Raw genomic sequence first — 17,666 nt, 5'->3', positions numbered from 1 at the left:
ACAGATTAATGTTTCATCTTAATATCTAAGAAATATTATTTGTCCTTTTATACGCTTTATCAGAAGTTTAGAATTTTGGCATTCATAGGTAAGCAACATTTTAGATAACCACATTTAAATCTAGATTTCCTCAGGAAATACTAAAATCATTGGTCATCATTATTAAAAACTGCTAGCATTATAGAATAAACATGTTTTAGTATTTTTATCAATTTATATACCAGGAAATGTAGGCTACAAATATATTGATTTTTCATTCTCTAATGGAATATTAATGTATGAATGAATACATTGATATATGGACAAGGACAGTGCAACAGACATACTAGATCCAGTATTTGTTTTGAGGTCTTTTCATAGCAGAACTGTTGTATTCATACTGATCTTTCTTCAGCACATTTCTGGTCCCTTTGTGACTGTTCTTAGATTTATAATATGTCTAACTAGGTAGAAGGATGAAATGAAACCCATGGTTGTGGAATAGTGAGTGATATGTATTACTGTTGTATGTAATAATTAAATCTAAAACCTCGATTTGATTACAAAGAGTCTAACTCAGAATTTTTAGTACTCCTATTTCATGAAGCTCTAGGGTTCCATAAAATAATTTGTAAGTGAAATAGACTGAGTTTTTCAATCGGTTTCTTTCATAATCTGTTTATATGAGACTAATCTCTCTAAATCTAATTCTTTTATTCAGTCTCCTAATTACTTTTTCATCCTCACCACCCTGTTTTTGCTATCAATTATATTTTGGCTTCCGGTTGTAGTATATCAGAAATTGAATAATGTGTTACCACGTATAGGCAGAAAATTAGTTGTTCTTGTTTACAACACAGAAAAGCATAATCTAAAGAAAGAGTTCTTTTTCCCAACTTTTGTACCCACCATTTTCAAACTTATTACCGACATATATACGTATTTGTTATTGACGTTACCATTTCAGATGCCTGTGCCTTCAATAAAGCATTTACTTAAACTTTTATCTTTTTGTCATGTTATTATTCGCTTTTTATATATCATTCAAATATACCATCTTATTAAAATCCTATGATTCAAACAGTTTTAAAAGACTTGTTTAAACCAAATAACTTAGTCATATACAAAACTAACTGCTGTACCTTAGTTTGCCTCTGGAGTGGGGGAAATTACCAATAGTTATTCCTGGGAATGAAAAGCTCCCCTTCCTACAATCTGTGATCGTTAGTCTTTGGTTTTGTGCCTTCGCTGTAATGATGTAGGTTTGTTTCTCCTTTATTCTTTGCAGAGCGCCGCAGCAGCTCCCAGCCCAGTGCTAGGAAACGTTCCCCCAGGAGATGGCATGCCAGTAGGTCCTGTACCACCAGGGTTCTTTCAGGTACTCAGAGAAACGCTGACTAGGGATGTTAAGGCATAGGAGCTCCTGTTTGGTTTTATTTAAAGGCATGAAGGAGAATGAGGCTGTTTTAGTTCTGAAGGTAAACAAAATGTGTGCAGCCAACTCTTGATACTCCGAGACGGGTTATCTAGTGTATAGATTAGCCCTTCCTTCCCATGTCTTATCTGTTGTCAAATTTTTATTCATGTATTTATTTTGCCATTTCCTTGTTCAAGTAAGAAAGAAAGGGAGTGGAAATGCAAACTGGCCCATTAAGTTAACTGTGGTAAATATGTAGTGGGAGGAGAGGCTAAAGATGAAGTTCTGGAATGATAGATGGGTTTTAACTACCCTAACTATCCAGATCTCCACGGACCAAAGATAATCAAGATTTGGCTGTACTTTTAAAATATGGCTAAATCATAACCTTTTCATTTATCGAATGATAGGCTTTATCAAAAATATTTTGATAATCATCTCTTTGGCTTTTAAGCTGGAATTGTTATTAATATTATTATATGACATTTTAAAATCGGATTTTAAAATACATATGCTGATATTTTAAAATCTCAACAAGACCATTTATTTTAGCAACGATGATAATGATTTTAGAATTACATCACTTTTTAAAAATTTTTTTATTAACATATAATGTATTATTTGTTTCAGGGATATAGGTCTATGATCAGTCTTACACAATTCACAGCGCTCAACATAGTACATATCCTACCCAATGTCCATCACCCAGCCACCCTATCCTTCCCACCCCCCACCACTCCAGCAACCCTCAGTTTGTTTCCTGAGATTAAGAGTCTCTTATGGTTTGTCTCCCTCTCTGGTTTCATCTTGTTTCATTTTTCCCTCCCTTCCCCTGTGATCCTCTGTCTTGTTTCTCAAATTCTTCATATCTGTGAGATTATATGATAATTGTCTTTCTCTGATTGACTTATTTCGCTTAGCATAATACCCTCTAGTTCTATCCACGTCGTTGCAAATGGCAAGATTTCGTTTTTTGATGGCTGCCTAATATTCCTCTGTGTGTGTGTGTGTGTGTGTGTGTACACCACATCTTCTTTATCCATTCATCTGTTGATGGACATCTAGGCTCTTTCCGTAGTTTGGGTATTGTGGACATTGCTGCTATAAACATTGGGGTGCATGTGCCCCTTCGGATCACTACATTTGTATCTTTGGGGCAAATACCCAGTATTGCAATTGCTGGGTCGTAGGGTAGCTCTATTTTCAACTTTTTGAGGAACCTCCATACTGTTTTCCAGAGTGGCTGCACCAGCTTGCATTCCCACCAACAGTGTAGGAGGGTTCCCCTTTCTCTGCATCCTCGCCTATAATACATCACTTTTAAATTTTATTGGATCTATACTTAATTCTAACAGTTTTCTAACCCAAACTAATACAGATTCTGAAGTTTATTTTTTTTCTTACTACATAGTAAATTTTATAACATCCTTTGAGAAAATTAACAAGAACTTAGGAGTTAAGAACAAGAATTGGAAGGCATTATGGGAATTAATGTAGTATGCTATATTGTTAGTGAATTACATTAGGTACTTACACTGATTTGTCACTTTAGTGTTTTTGTATTTTCAAAGTCCTTGACAGTCACTTGTTAGTTAATCCATACCATCATTACAGGGTAGATCAGAGTACTTATAAATGTGAAAATAGAGAAGTAAAATCTTCCAGAGTTACAGCAATTAAACACAAAGGTCTTAATTAGAACCTAGTACCAACTCTGAAATGTAAAGTCCTTTAGGACATGCTTATTCGTATCACTACTCTATATTAATACTCAACTGGTCTAGAGTATTCAGAACTCTTTTAGAACTCATGTTCTGTCTTGAGTGTCCTTTCCTATAATCTAGCAACATACTATAACTCTTATTTATTAAACAATCTCGATTTAAGATAATAATAGCTAACACTTATTAACTGCTACTGTATGTCGTGCTTTGTTCTAAATGTTTTACATATATAAAGTCTGAATTCCAACAATAACCCTAGGTACGACGCATGTATTATTGCAGTTCTTATTGCACAGATGGAAAAACGAAGGCTTGATAGATAAGTGGTTTGCACAAAGTCAGGAAGTGACAGCGTTGGGATTCAAATCAAGGCTTTCTGGACTTCTGCCATAGAATTGACCTTTTAAAATTCATAATTGATCATTATTCATAAAATATTTTTAGCTCATTTAATTTTTTTTCTCTCATGCTTCATTTCTCTTGCCAATGATGAATTAGAATTAGAGAGTAAATCAAAAGGGTTTATTTACATATAAGAGTTAGTAGAAGCTCTCTAAATGGCACTTTTAAAAAGAGGGGTGGGTCGGGAAAGAAGCTGAATACTTCTAGGGTTAAGCAAAGATGTATAAACCCATACATTTTCATCTACACATTTTGTAAAATGACCCATTTTCATCTTACCTGTCTTTTGCCTAATTCTTGGTAGGAGTAGTTGAAACAGAGTTAACGGGCGCCTGGGTGGCTCAGTTGGTTAAGCAACTGCCTTCGGCTCAGGTCATGATCCTGGAGTCCCTGGATCGAGTCCCGCATCGGGCTCCCTGCTTGGCAGGGAGTCTGCTTCTCCCTCTGACCCTCCCCCCTCTCTAAGTGCTCTCTCTCATTCTCTCTCTCTCTCAAATAAATAAACAAAATCTTAAAAAAAAAAAAAAAGAAAGAAACAGAGTTAACTTTGTTTTAATTATTCTGGTGGGTACATAATGAAGAACTACTACATACCAGGCACTGTGGTAGGCATCTAAAAATGAGTATGTTAATATGTACCTTCCTGACACTCACTGTCTAGCCAAGGGACATTATTAAAAATAAGTAACTGTAATGTAGCAAGCTATGTGTTGTAACAGAATGAAATGTAGTTCTGTGATGACCTAGAAGAAAAGCTGGTAAGTCTACCTGAATTGAAGCTGGGAGTAGTTCGGAAAAAGTTTTCCAGGGAAAAAAGCAGGGGAATGATATTCCAGAAACTAGGAACAATGGAAGCAAAAGTATAGAGGCCCTCAAAAAACATACATTGTGTTTAAGGAGAGAGAGACAGGCAATTAGAGTAGAGAAAAAAAATGGCTATATTAAGTGAGTAGAGTGTGCTCTTAGGGCAAATCAGAAGGCCACCAAACCGAATCTTGGGAGGTCATTGTCAAGGAAATATTGTCAAAATAGTAAATGAAATCCAAATTGGCATCCAAAGATGAGTTAAGCAAAGAAGCAGGGAGCAAGGGAAAGAATATTCCAGGAAGAGGGAAAAGAATTTCCAAAGGCCCAGAAGGGAGAGGAGAGAAACTAAATATTTAAAAAAACAATGGAGAGTGGCTGGTGATAAGGCTCCAGAGAAACCTCGAAGAGCTTGTAGGTCAGGTAAGAGTTTGAATGAACTTGATCTTAAGGGCAGTAATAAGCTATTGAAGGATTTCAAGCAGGAGAGAGGCATATTAATATTTGTACTTTTAGAAAAATCACTCTAATGTAGCCAGGATTGCAGAGGGACAGGTCTGAAGGTAGGGAGACTATTTAGGAGGCTGCTACAATGATCCAAATGAGATTTGATGATGGCCTGAACTAAGATAGTGGCAGTGGGTGTGGAAAGAGATGAACAGATTTAAGAGACAAATAAATGCACAGGGTGTGAGTAAAAGAATTCAAGAATAATATTCTGGTTTCTGTCTCAACCTGGGCAGATGGGGATTTTATTTTCCAAGATAGAGACCACAAAATGAGGTGGGACAGATGAGGTTCCTGTGGGACCTCCAGTTAGAGATATCCTTTAGACTAGTGAACATGGGCTTGAAGCCTAAGGCAGTGATTGATCAGGCTAGAGATAAAAATTGCAGGATTATCATCATATTAAGAGCACTTGAGTCCACAGGGGTAGATTAATTATCTAGCGAGAAAGTACAGAAGGAGAGAGTAAGAGGGTATGCAACTGAACTCCAAAAACACAACACTTGAAAGATAAAGAACTTGTTAAAGAGAATAGATGCGAGGGAATCAGTCAGTTGACTAGTGTAAGTAGCCCAAGGAAGAGACTTTATGGACCTATCGAAGAGTGGTGGCGTTAAGATTGGAAAGGAAAGGGCACCTGGGTGGCTCAGTTGGTTAAGCGACTGCCTTCGGCGCAGGTCATGATCCTGGAGTCCCAGGATCGAGTCCCGCATCGGGCTCCCTGCTTGGCAGGGAGTCTGCTTCTCCCCCTGACCCTCCTCCCTCTCATGCTCTCTGTCTCTCATTCTCTCTGTCTCAAATAAATAAATAAAATCTTTTAAAAAAAGAAAAAAAGATTGGAAAGGAAGAAGCAATTCATAGTTGTTTGATAGGCTTTAGTTGATTAGCCAAATTAGGGTTAGAAAAGAAAGAGTTGGAAGAATCAAGGATCATTCTGAGGTTCTTACTGTGGACCTCTGGAAAGTTTTAATGTCTTTATCTGAGGAAAGATAGAAGGTAGAAAAAGATATGTTTGAGTTTGATACATGTCATTCCTCTTTATCCAGGGAGACCATTCTAGCTGATCCCAAATACTCTTTTTCCCTATTCAACAAGCTTAATATCCAGTCTCCCTAGAAATACCTCTTTGAAATACTGAACAACTCATACTACCAAACTTTAAAAAAAAAGAAATAGGATCTTATTATCTTTTGGTACATATAATGATGGGATTAGTCTGCTCAAGAATTTCCTAAATATAAGCATTAGTTTCCTACAAGGATTGGTCTATACTTCAGCATAATTCTGGCCATAATGCCTGGTGTTAATGAAGAGTAGCTAGCTGACTTATATGAGTAGAAATAGCAGGAGACAATCATAATTCAAGTCTGAACACCAGTTTCCAATTCAATTCCAAAAGGGATATTAACCTCCAAGAATTATCCAAAGTATGAGAATAGTTTTGAATTCCTATTCTTAGTGAGGAAATGTAAAGCTTATTTGGGGTCAGCTGCAATGGGATGAGGCCAGGAAAGGATTGAGCCTATCAGAATGTAATAATAAAAAAATTTAAAAAAATGAAACTAAAGAAAAAAGAGTTTGTAATTAGCACATAAAACACCGGCTTCAGTATTTCTGAGTCCTACTCACTATGTGATCATATTGTAAAATTTAGATTAGTGTCTATTTGTGACAGATATTAACATTGTTCATACTTAAACTTTGACATTTTTATTGAAATGGAAGAGCTTCTGTTGTTTAATAGTAGACCAATTAAGTAAAATCAATGGGAATAGTGGGTCATGCAAAAGGAGGTGTCAGTTTAGTAAAATAAAGCCATTTAAAGTAAGACACATGTTTATTTACTTGGAGTCTTTTATCAAGAGTAATTTGTGTACAAAACCGTATAAATTCTCAAAGTGACCTACCTACCATGGAACTGGTGAATGATGTTAGAGCAGCTTTCTTTAATTGGGAAGTCTTGCTACTTGGTCACGGGGAAGCAAAGGGCCACTGATCTAACTAGTTTGGCAGTTTTAGAGGAGGAAAATGCATTCTTGTGGTTGGTGTGAATACACATAGTAGGCAATCAAAACTGAGTCTATACTTGAGTCTCCTGTCCCTGTGCTAGAATCATATGCAAAATTTCATTGTATGCTAAGAAATATGAATTATGTATTAAAAGCATCAATGTGCTATTTATTCATTTTCATAGCATTCTTATCTAAAAACAGGCAAAGTTTGATTTCTGCAATTTATTGAATAGGTAGTAGTGTTCCTTGAACCAATTAGATTTTCTTCTCACTTATGTGTAACAATCAAAATGGTTTAGTAAAATGCATAAAATAAAACAAAGTTCTTCCTTTGTGTTTAAAAAAATTAGACTATTTGTCACCTTATGAAGTTCTGTAATTTTATAGATTTGAGTAACAAGAAAGTTTCTCTTGTGAATGTGCTATACTGCACTGAAGAAACGGACATTTTTTATTTCAACCAAGAAAACTTGTCAGGAGTGAAAATACTATATTTTTCCCTCCTTTCTGGTTTTTCCCACAAGAAAACTTTTTTTTTTCCCCACAAGAAAACTTTTAAGTAGAAAACTCTGTCTTGTTTTTTGTCACTGTAACTAAACATATCCATATCTTTTATTAAAAAAATAATCTTTTTAATAAGTGCTAATGTAGATGCCTTTGAGTATATAACTAATGTGGGCTATGCTTATAAATATCTAATTTGAACCCTGTGTAGCCTTTGGTTCATTTTTACTGAATGTTATGTTTTGTTTTGATTTTTATCTTGATAAATTTGCTGTCCTCTACTCACTCGATCTTTAGTTTTTTTAACTGAAATTGTTGAAAACTAATAATACATTGATGTTGGATTATAAATTTAAGACTTTGACATCAGTGGGATTATAAATATTTGTGGAAGATAGAGCATACCAAGCAATTTAGTTTCAGACTGAGGTGGTCATCCATATTTTAAAGTCTGAATGGATAGAAACTGATAGTGTAGAAAACACGTTGCAGCAGGTTTGTGTAAGACATGGTTTGCTTGCAGGCCTAATGTTAGCAATAGGAAAGCTGCTTTGCCATCTAGTGGTGGTTTGTAGATGTCTCTACTTATTCAGGGTGTATTTTCCATAGGTTCTATTTTTGGCAAGACTGTACTGTAGCGAGTTGACCTAATGCTTTGACATAATAATCATGCAATAAGAAGAACAAAAAATAGAAAGAAATCTTCCCTTTTCTCCATGGTGTTGTTATTGACCAGAAAAAGCTCTGTATAAATGACATTCATTAAGCAATGAAGACAAAAACAAGCTCAGGGTAGTATAATATTCTCGATAGTTTAAAAGAAAAAGAATCAAAATGAATCAAAAAATAAGAAAAAATAATTATTTAATTTAACAATCAAATGATCTTGAAACTGAAAAAACAAAAAAAAAAGGAAAAAACATTTACAAGCTGTGGTTAAATGTTTCTTGAGGTGGTATTTAATTTATTTCTGGAAATAATTCCTACATTTTGAAGATACCTTCATAACTCAGTATACTCATCTGCCCTGTTATTCCTTTTTTTTTTAAGATTTATATATTTATTAGAGAGAGCATGTGTGTGGGAAAGGTAGATGGGGAGAGGGAGAGAGAAAGAGAGGAGACTCCAGGGGACTCCTGCTGAGCATGGAGCCTGATGCAGGGCTCCATCTCATGACCCTGAGATTATGATGGGAGCTGAAATCAAGAGTGGGATGCTTAACTGAGTGAGCCACCCAGGCACCTCTGCTCTACAATTCCTATTTAAACTTTTATGCAACTATTCTATAATCAGTTACAGCCTTTTTACCCTGTTATTTATACATATAGTTAAATAGTCTACATGCTTTCTCAGTTCCCTTTTATTATTAATCTTCATATTGCCTCTACTCCCATTGGTTTTCCTTTCCTCTTACCCTTCTTGACCATGGCTGTTGCAGAGTTAGTTTTAGGAAATACTCTAAACCAGAAGAAACTTCATTTCCCTCTCCCTGGAAGTTGTAGATAGCATCTCTAAACATAGATAATGAGCCAAAAAATTAGTTAGTATGTCTTTCCTTAGTTTGAATGAGTAGGGTACTGAAAATCTTGAGTAGACTTGATGTACTGAACTATAACATTATCAGTTTAAAAATCCAGACATTAAAAATAAGCGTTTTTCAGGTGCCTGTGTGGCTCAGATGGTTAAGTGTCTGCCTTCGGCTCAGGTCATGATCCTGGAGTCCCGGGATCGAGTCCCGCATCGGGCTCCCTGCTCGGCAGGGAGTCTGCTTCTCCCTCTGCCCCTACCCCCTCTCATGTGCTCTCTCTCATTCTCTCTCTCTGAAATAAATAAAATCTTTAAAAAAAAAAAAAAAAAAGCGTTTTTCAGAATTAAATACACCAGGGCGCCTGAGTGGTTCAGTTAGTTAAGCGACTGCCTTCGGCTCAGGTCATGATCCTGGAGTCCCTGGATCGAGTCCCACATCGGGCTCCCTGCTTGGCAGGGAGCCTGCTTCGCCCTCTGACCCTATCCCCTCTCATGTGTTCTCTCTCTCTCAAATAAATAAATAAATAAATCTTAAAAAAAAAAAAAAAAAGAATTAAATACACCAGGATTTGGAGAGTGGAGGTGGGGAAGGTTGCTTATTTATCAAAGTTCAAGACATAAAAATTAAGTTTAATTTTCTTCAAAATGTAATTTTGAAGCTTTAAGGAACAGAAATTGTAAATATCAAAAATAGAACAAGTTTTTCTCTACTACAAAGATAAAAGCAGTCTAAAAAAAAAAATAAAGGTGCCTGACAGCTGCTGGCTTTGATAATGCTTTCCTGCAGATGGGGTAATAGTTTTTCTGGCCTCAACTATTAGAACAAATTAAAACTGCTCAGCTTGAGTAACTAAGTAAGCTTTTTTACAAATTGCAGTTTCAAACAACTGAAGATCCTACAGCAGTAAATAGATGGACAGAGAGCAAAGAAGAGAGTATCAGGGCCTCGGAGCCTTTACATGGGTTTCCCGGTAGCATGGAATGAAATAATTTTCTGTTAGAAAACACTACTTTATTTGTTTATTTATCAAAATCAATATTTCAGAAAAAGTTAACTTGGCCACCCTAGACCGATACTGGTTTTCCTTCTACTTTAATGCTACTCCTGCTAGCTAAAGGTGTTAGGATATTTAGTATGAAGCAATAAAATATCATATTTTAAAACTAAATCTGTGATAAGGGTTTATCTATTTTTCAGCTAATTTGAAATTACAGTTTCTTTTGAAAAGATCTAATTTTGAAAATTCTTCCCAAGAGCTTCAGTTTTTATTATAGCTACTTGGAGTGGGGGGATGTATAGAAAATTGCAAATATACAAAGGCAATTTATAACAATTTTAGTTTTATTTAATGTTGGTTACAGAAACAAAATGGTCACCATTCTTTGGGGAATTAAAGATGAGGATGAGTGGAGCATTTGGCTGGCTGAGTTGGTAGAACATGCCACTCTTGATCTCGGGGTCGTGAGTTCAAACCCCAGGTTGGGTGTAGAGATTACTTAAATAAATAAAAAACTTTAAAAAAAGAATAAAGATAGGATGGGTTATTACGTATATTACAAATGCCCTATATGGGTGGGATAGATTTGTCTTAAGTATACATTAGGATATCTTCAGCTTTTTTTTTTTTTTAAGATTTTATTTATTTATTTTACAGAGGGACAGCACAAGCAGGGGGAGCTGCAGAGAGAGAGAGAGAGGGAGAAGCAGACTCCCTGCTAAGCAGGGAGCCTGATGCAGAACTCAATTCCAGGACCCTGGGATCATGACCTGAGCCGAAGGCAGAATTTTAACCCCTTGAGCCATCCAGGCGCCCCTGTCTTCAGCTTTTTTAAAAGATAGCTTATCACTAGGTGGTGTTCAGAAATAATGTATCTTGTATCCATATGAGGAGTTGACAAAATTTTTCTGTAAAAAGCCAGATAGTAAATATTTTAGGCTTTGGAGGCTTTGAAGTTACAACTACTCGACTCTGTTGTTATAGTGTCCTTGTAGTGTAAAAATAGCCTCGGACACTATGCAGCAAAACTCTTCCAGGGAAACTTTATCTACAAAAGCAAATGGTAGGCCACACTTAGTGGGTGAGCCATAATTTGCTCACCACTAGATAGCTTCTAAGAAATCTAAATGGTAAAGACTAAGAACAATGTTCCTCCAAGTTTGTTTTGTGCAGTACTGACATGAGGGTCCTGGGCGTCAACCAACTTCCAGTATGTCACAATTCTTGGGGTAGGGAGTGAGGCAGAAATCTTTTGTGTTTTTGTTGTCATTTTGTTTTGTTTTTAACAGATGAGTCTTACAAACTAAAATTTGAGAACCATTGGCAAAGATTGCTGATGACATACAACAACAAATATTTACTGCAACGGAAGGAGGTGGGTGGGGTAGGGGGTGAAGGTTGAAGGAGTAAGCCTGTAGGCATGTAGCTTGGTGAAAGTCAGGTTCCTGGAGATATGACCGGGGCCTATGAGGTGGGGTCCCATCCTAGGGCGGGTTGCCTAGCCCTGACCTTGGCCACCTGTGCTCCCTATGAATTAAAAAAAAAAAAAAGATAAATAGAAATCCCTGCCCACATGGAACTTAGAGTCTATTAAGGGAGATAGTAACAAAATAAATATGCTATATTAGATTGTGATAAGGACTAGGGAGGAAAATGAAACCTAAAAGGAAAATAGGCATTATTGCCAAAGTTTTAGATAGGGTAGCCAGAGAAGGACTCATCAAGAAGATGTCATGTTTGTAAAGGCCTGAAGAAAGTGAGGGAACAAGTACATGATATCTGGGGAAAGTGTTAGAGGCTGAGGGACAAGCACGTGTAAAGCCCCTGAGTTCAAAGCATGACTGGCATTTTCCAAGGACAACAGAAGGTCCAGGTAGCTAAAGTGTAGTGTCCGCTGGGGAGAATAGTTCAATATGAAGTCCTAGATAATAGAAAGTCAGGTAAAGTAGAACTTTGTAGGTCACTGTAGGAATTTTGGGTTTTACTCTTGAGTGGAGTGTTTTAACAGTCTTATTCTGGCTACTTGTTGAGATTAGTCTATAGGAGGGAAGGGTGGAAATAGGGAGACCAGTTTGGATGTTGTTGCAAAATTTTGACAAGAGATTGTTACATCCTGGACTAAGGTAGTAAGAGTAGTGAGAAGTGGTTGGATTCTAGATATATTGTGACGTTCAAGCCGACAGATACTGGTGATGGTCTGGATATGTGTTGTGAGAGAAAAAGACAAATCAAGGGTGACTGCAAGGCTTTTGACTTATTCAGCTGGAAGAATGGAGTTGATATTTACTGATGTAGGTCAAACTTCCAGGAGGAGGTATGAGGGGGAGTACTAGAAGCTTAATTTTGAACTTGGTAAGATTAAGACAGCTATTAGATATTCAGGAGATGTTGAGTAGGGAACGGACTATCCGTCTGCAGTTCTGTGGTTCAGACTTGGGCCAGAGTCATTTGGGAATTATTAGCATGTGGATAATATTTAAAGCTATACGACTGGATGAGAACATCAAGATAGTGAGTGCTGATAGAGACAGAAAGCTCTGCAATGGACCTACTACACTCTAATGTCAAGAAATCAGGGAGATGAGGAGGCACCACTGAAGAAGAATGAGAGAGAGCAGTCCAAGTGATAAGAAGAAAGCCAGGCACTGTGGTATCCTGGAAGCCACATGGAGAAAATGTTTCAAGGAGAGGAATAATCAGCCATGTCAAATGCTACTGATAGTTCACAGTAGTTGAGGACTGACAGTTGACCATTGTATTTAACAAGGATTTAACTTGTGGCCTTGATCAGGCCAGTTTCCGTGGAGTGATGGGCATGGAAGCTGAATAAAAGTAGGGAAGAGAGAAATTGGAGACATTAAGTGTGCCCACCTCAGAGTTTTGCTCTAAAGGGAAAGCAAGAGATGAGGCAGTGGCTGGAGGGGGAGGGGGGCAAAGATATGTTGCTGGGAGTGAAGTGTTGGTTACTATCAACTGTTCATTCCTGCCAAGGAACAGAGAAAACAGCTCTGCTGGTCCCTTTAAGAAGAGCATATAGGCTATTGCCAGGGATGGTCCATTATACCCTGCAAGCAGGTATAATCTTAAGTAGAAGATATAATGCCAGGGCATAGAGTAATCAGAACAGTAGGATGCTTTTCAAGAAAGAGTAAAATAGAATTAATTACTTCAAGTGCTTGCAAATGTGAATACTACCTGTTTTCTGTCATTTTTGTATTCTACACATTACCCTGACATCCATAAATATATTTTCCATTTGAATTTGTCTTATCAATTTTGTGTACATATATCTATTTAGGACTTGTATATCAAAATGTTTATTTTAAATTGGAGATGGAGAAATAACTTCACTTTGTGCAATTTGAGTTTTCTCATTTTGCTTTTTTTATATACATTCTAGCATTAGTCAAATTAGTAAGCTCTAGTTTCAAAACAGACTTTTTGGTGCATTACCAATTGCTATAAAAACCTGTTCTGTAGAAAGATTATTCTATAAAGTTTAGGCATGAGTTGTGTAACTTTAAATATAGATTTTTTGTATTTAGGTAGGTAACCAAGTGAATATGAGAGTATCGTTTCATTTTTAAAGAAAGTAAATATATATATAATCTGCCACTTGTATTAGAAGACCAAGACCATAGGCCAGTTTGTTTAACATTCTTACTGCTATTTGAGAATTTGAAAAGACTATTCCTCAATCAGTAGAATCTTCCCTACCATATTATCAGAAGGATAAGAAAAAAGTAGCATGCTTTCCTTCCTTCCTTCCTTCCTTCCTTCCTTCCTCTCTCTCTCTCTTTCTTCCTTCTTTCTTTCTTTTTTTCCAATGGTACATTTAGGTAAATTAAAATAGTCTCTCCTATACTCTCATCTGGGGCACATTTATATGGAAGTATGAATATAAAATAGGGAAAAGGAAGAATGGAATACTTTTGCATTCTTGAATGAAAAAATAAGAGTGCTTTTGAAAAATGATTGTTATAGCTTCTTTTATAAATCCCAAATATGTATTTTCATACCCATAATGTAATTTTTTTAATACATTAAGATAGGTTGATCTGGCTGTGACTTCAGTCAGTAGTGGGAGGCAGTGTAGAGCCAGGTTCAGCTCATGTAGGACTCCAGCTACTTGCCTCACAGACAACAACAACAGAATGTGTCTATATGTATTTGTGAATATAAATTGATCTAAAACAAATTATTAAAGCTTTTTATAGAATGTTATTAAACTTTTATACCTTATTAGACCAGCAGAAAGCATGGTCCCGATTCACAATCCAGAAGTCCATTGCCACACACCCCTAATATATGTAATGAAGGCTTGAGAAATAGTGTCATCTTCTTGAAAAGGCCCATAATGTGAGTGAGCAATTTTGATGCTTAGACTAAATCCATATCAAAAGAATCAACCTGCTTATAAGACTGTGCTGAATTGGATTAACCTTACAAAAATAACATCTAGGAAACTGGATCTGGTAATACTTTACAGTTATTTTATATGAGTTATTTTAATTAAGTGTTGATGATGATAGAATATCTAAGATGTATGGGAGATAAGCTACATATTTATGCTTATCAGCAGAATGCGCTAGCACAAGTATGTCATTTTGTGAGCTAAATTAGTTTAATACTAGTTGGAATTAAAATGTGTTAATCAAGAGTGTCTTATCCACTGGGGTGTCAGTAATGTCTGATGGAGGTTTTTATGGAAAACAGAAAAGAAACTAAACAAATTAAAATATATGAATTGTAAAGTAACTGACGAAATTCATTTGATGTATAATTTATGCTTCATTACTTTTCTACGGAAAACTCATGAAGCATCTCATGGAATTATAAAAATTAAAATATGTGAACATTTTTACTATATGAAAGATGGCTGTGTAGTGAAATGCAGAAGTCACAACACTATTTTTCAAAATAATATTCTCAATATTTATTGTTGATAGCACATGAGTTTAAGAAAGTTAGCACAATTAAGAAAGAAGATTTACTTCTAAGTGAAATAGGGAATTGAAAAATAGAGAATAGAAATCTAACTAGGAAAATCTGGGGTGCCTGGGTGGCTCAGTTGGTTAAGCATCTGACTCTTAATTTTGGCTCAGGTCATGATCTCAGGGTTGTGAGATCAAGCCCCAAGTCAGCTCTGCGCTGGGCGTGGAACCTGCTTAAGATTCTCTCTCTTCTGCCTCTCCTTCTGCCCCTTCCCACCTCCCTCTCTTAAAAAAAAAAAAAAAAAATGAGGGGCCTGGGTGGCTCAGTCATTAAGCATCTGCCTTCGGCTCAGGTCATGATCTCAGGGTCCTGGGATCGAGCCCCGCGTCGGGCTCCCTGCTCGGCGGGAAGCCTGCTTCTCCCTCTCCCACTTCCCCTGCTTGTGTTCCCTCTCTCACTGTGTCTTTCTCTGTCAAATAAATAAATAAAATCTTAAAAAAAAAAAGAGAGAGAGATCTATGTAGGAAAATCTTGTACAGTAAAGAGAATTGAATTAACTGAAAAATGACACAGAGTGAGTAAAAGGTAATATTTAGTGTTTAAAGGAATGTTTATGCTTTGGGTAAAATCTTATAGTGAACATATTTTTATTACCTTTCCAGGACTATAAAAAATAATTAGAACCTGCCATATTTAACATTTCCAAAAATTTTGTTGGGGAGAAATTTTTCCCTTGAAAGATTCTAGAATGATTTTCATGTCATAGAATTGTGTATTATTCCCTTTGTCTGCTTAAACAGTACATCAAAAATATCAGAAGAAAGATTAAATCTGTCTAAAGTCATGTCTGCACAAGATCAAGTGCACTAGATATTTGGTCTCTATGTAATTAATATAGTATTTTTTCTGCCTATATGTCACTTTGCATCTTATGTTTTTGCCTAAGTGGTGATGGAAGCAAATTACTTTTTGGCAAATAACCATTTTCTTACAGATTTTGGACTAGAGATGATTATGGGCTAAAGACAATAGGGGCGCCTGGGTGGCTCAGTCATTAAGCGTCTGCCTTCGGCTCAGGTCATGATCCCAGGGTCCTGGGATCGAGCCCTGCATCGGGCTCCCTGCTCGGCGGGAAGCCTGCTTCTCCCTCTCCCACTCCCCTTGGGTTCCCTCTCTCACTGTGTCTCTCTCTGTCAAATAAATGAATAAAATCTTTTAAAAAAAAAAAAGACAATATGATAAGACAGAATGTTTAATGTTCTTACTCAAATGCTGAGCCTTTTCTTAATGGAAAGAAATACGTAAGCTTCAACATGCCTGAGGGAATCTCTGAATAGATTGCAGTCTAAAAAGATGAGGTAGGGTCCTTTGTGTAAGTGCGGCACTTGTAGGAGACAACTAAGAGCTGAACTGCAGTGAGGAATTGGTAGCACTTCTCAAGGCTGGTCTTTGCTTCTGGAAAAATTTGATTAAGATACCACACTTTTTTTGTTGTTGTTTTGCCAAATCATATGTAAGTTAACCTGACATCCTTTTATACCAAAAACTGGCTACTAAATACTGCCAATTTGTAAAACTAAGAAACATTTTTGTCCACCCTGACACCCCAGAAATAGCAAAAGAAACCTAAAAGGAGTAGGAGAGGGTAAAAGGTCTTATTGGTGATCTACATGAGAAAGTCTCTTAGATGTTGTTGATAGGGATATTGTAATTATAATTCAGTATCTTCTTGGGGTCGACACTTTGTTCCTTATAGTTTTTATTAGGTCCTCTGGAAGATATAAATTATCTTATTGAAGCAAGCAGAATTTTCCCTTCTATACATAATTGATAAGCATGTACTCACTAGACAAACCAGATAGACTATGCTAATCCTGTGGCTTCCTGTTTACAATAGCAAGAGATATCACCTATTTTTAACAAGACACGTTGGTCAGGTGAGATTTTATGCAAGAGAACCAAACTTTATTCAATCTTTTGCTGTTTTCTTCCATCATTATTATTCATTCACTTACTCAATGAGCCAGCTATGGAACCAACCAAATATTCAATGAATGCAACTCTGTACATTCTCTCTTAGAATATGCTAACTGCTTCCTTTCCTTCCTCATGAACCTCATTATAAGTTATCAGATTATAATGAACAGTTTGATTATAATGATGATACTCTTCTAATAGTACCACATCCATTTATCACCATTCCCTACTCATCTTCTATTGCCTTTTGGCGTGTGACTTAAAAACACTAATAAGTGGACTAAAGACAACATATATTATCAAAACTCTACCAAAAATATGTAAGAAAAGAGAGCTAAAGCTTACTAAATTGATTTTATTTCAGTTGTCATTTTTCTTTTAGTTCAGTGAATCAAGAGCACATGCTAATTAGTGCTTTATACACAAATTAACTTGCTTACCTGAAGTACCACTGCCTTTTCAGCTTTTTCTGGTTGAGTAGTAGCAAGGGTAAAGAATTCTGCATTAAGTGAATGGTTGCACAGTTGCTGGGGGGCTGAGGAGGAAGTGCCAAGTCAGGCAATTTATTTATGGTCAGTTGGTAATAAGAATGAAGTATGTGTACCTGCCTTCATTCCATAAAGTTATTACTGTAGCAGGATGTTATCTCTATAAGAAAACTAAGATGGCAATTTGGTCCTTGGTTCCCTTTTACATAGTAAGGAGGTTGACCTAGTAAACTCTAGAAAGTATATTTCTGCTATAAAATATGTCCAAAAGTCACATTCAAATAAAATTTTTAAGTCAGATTTTATTATAATTGTACAATATAAAACCTATAAAACTTCAGTTGAGTAATTCTGTGAGGAAGTCATTTTTTAAGTGAGCATTTTTTAAATTG

General features: G+C 36.3%; 1 protein-coding gene across 8 annotated transcripts in view; it reads left to right on the top strand.

The window, feature by feature from the left end:
• Nucleotides 1–17,666, top strand: part of SSBP2 (single stranded DNA binding protein 2) — a 288,797-nt gene that overhangs the window by 200,304 nt on the left and 70,827 nt on the right. For 5 of the 8 annotated variants that reach the window (XM_064596316.1, XM_064596314.1, XM_064596313.1 and 2 more), the window contains one exon: nt 1,268–1,357. The exons of the other annotated variants lie outside the window; for them this stretch is intronic. In XM_064596316.1, the coding sequence (XP_064452386.1) occupies nt 1,268–1,357 (90 nt within the window). The remainder of the gene's footprint in view (nt 1–1,267; nt 1,358–17,666) is intronic. 8 annotated transcript variants of the gene reach the window in all.

This window comes from Mirounga angustirostris, unplaced genomic scaffold, assembly GCF_029215605.1.
Source record: "Mirounga angustirostris isolate CCGP_5_RB_7025 unplaced genomic scaffold, mMirAng1.0.hap1 SCAF_7, whole genome shotgun sequence".
Classification (NCBI taxonomy): Eukaryota; Metazoa; Chordata; class Mammalia; order Carnivora; family Phocidae; genus Mirounga; species Mirounga angustirostris.
Note: the sequence above shows the minus strand (reverse complement) of the source record. Positions and strands in the feature narration are given on the sequence as shown.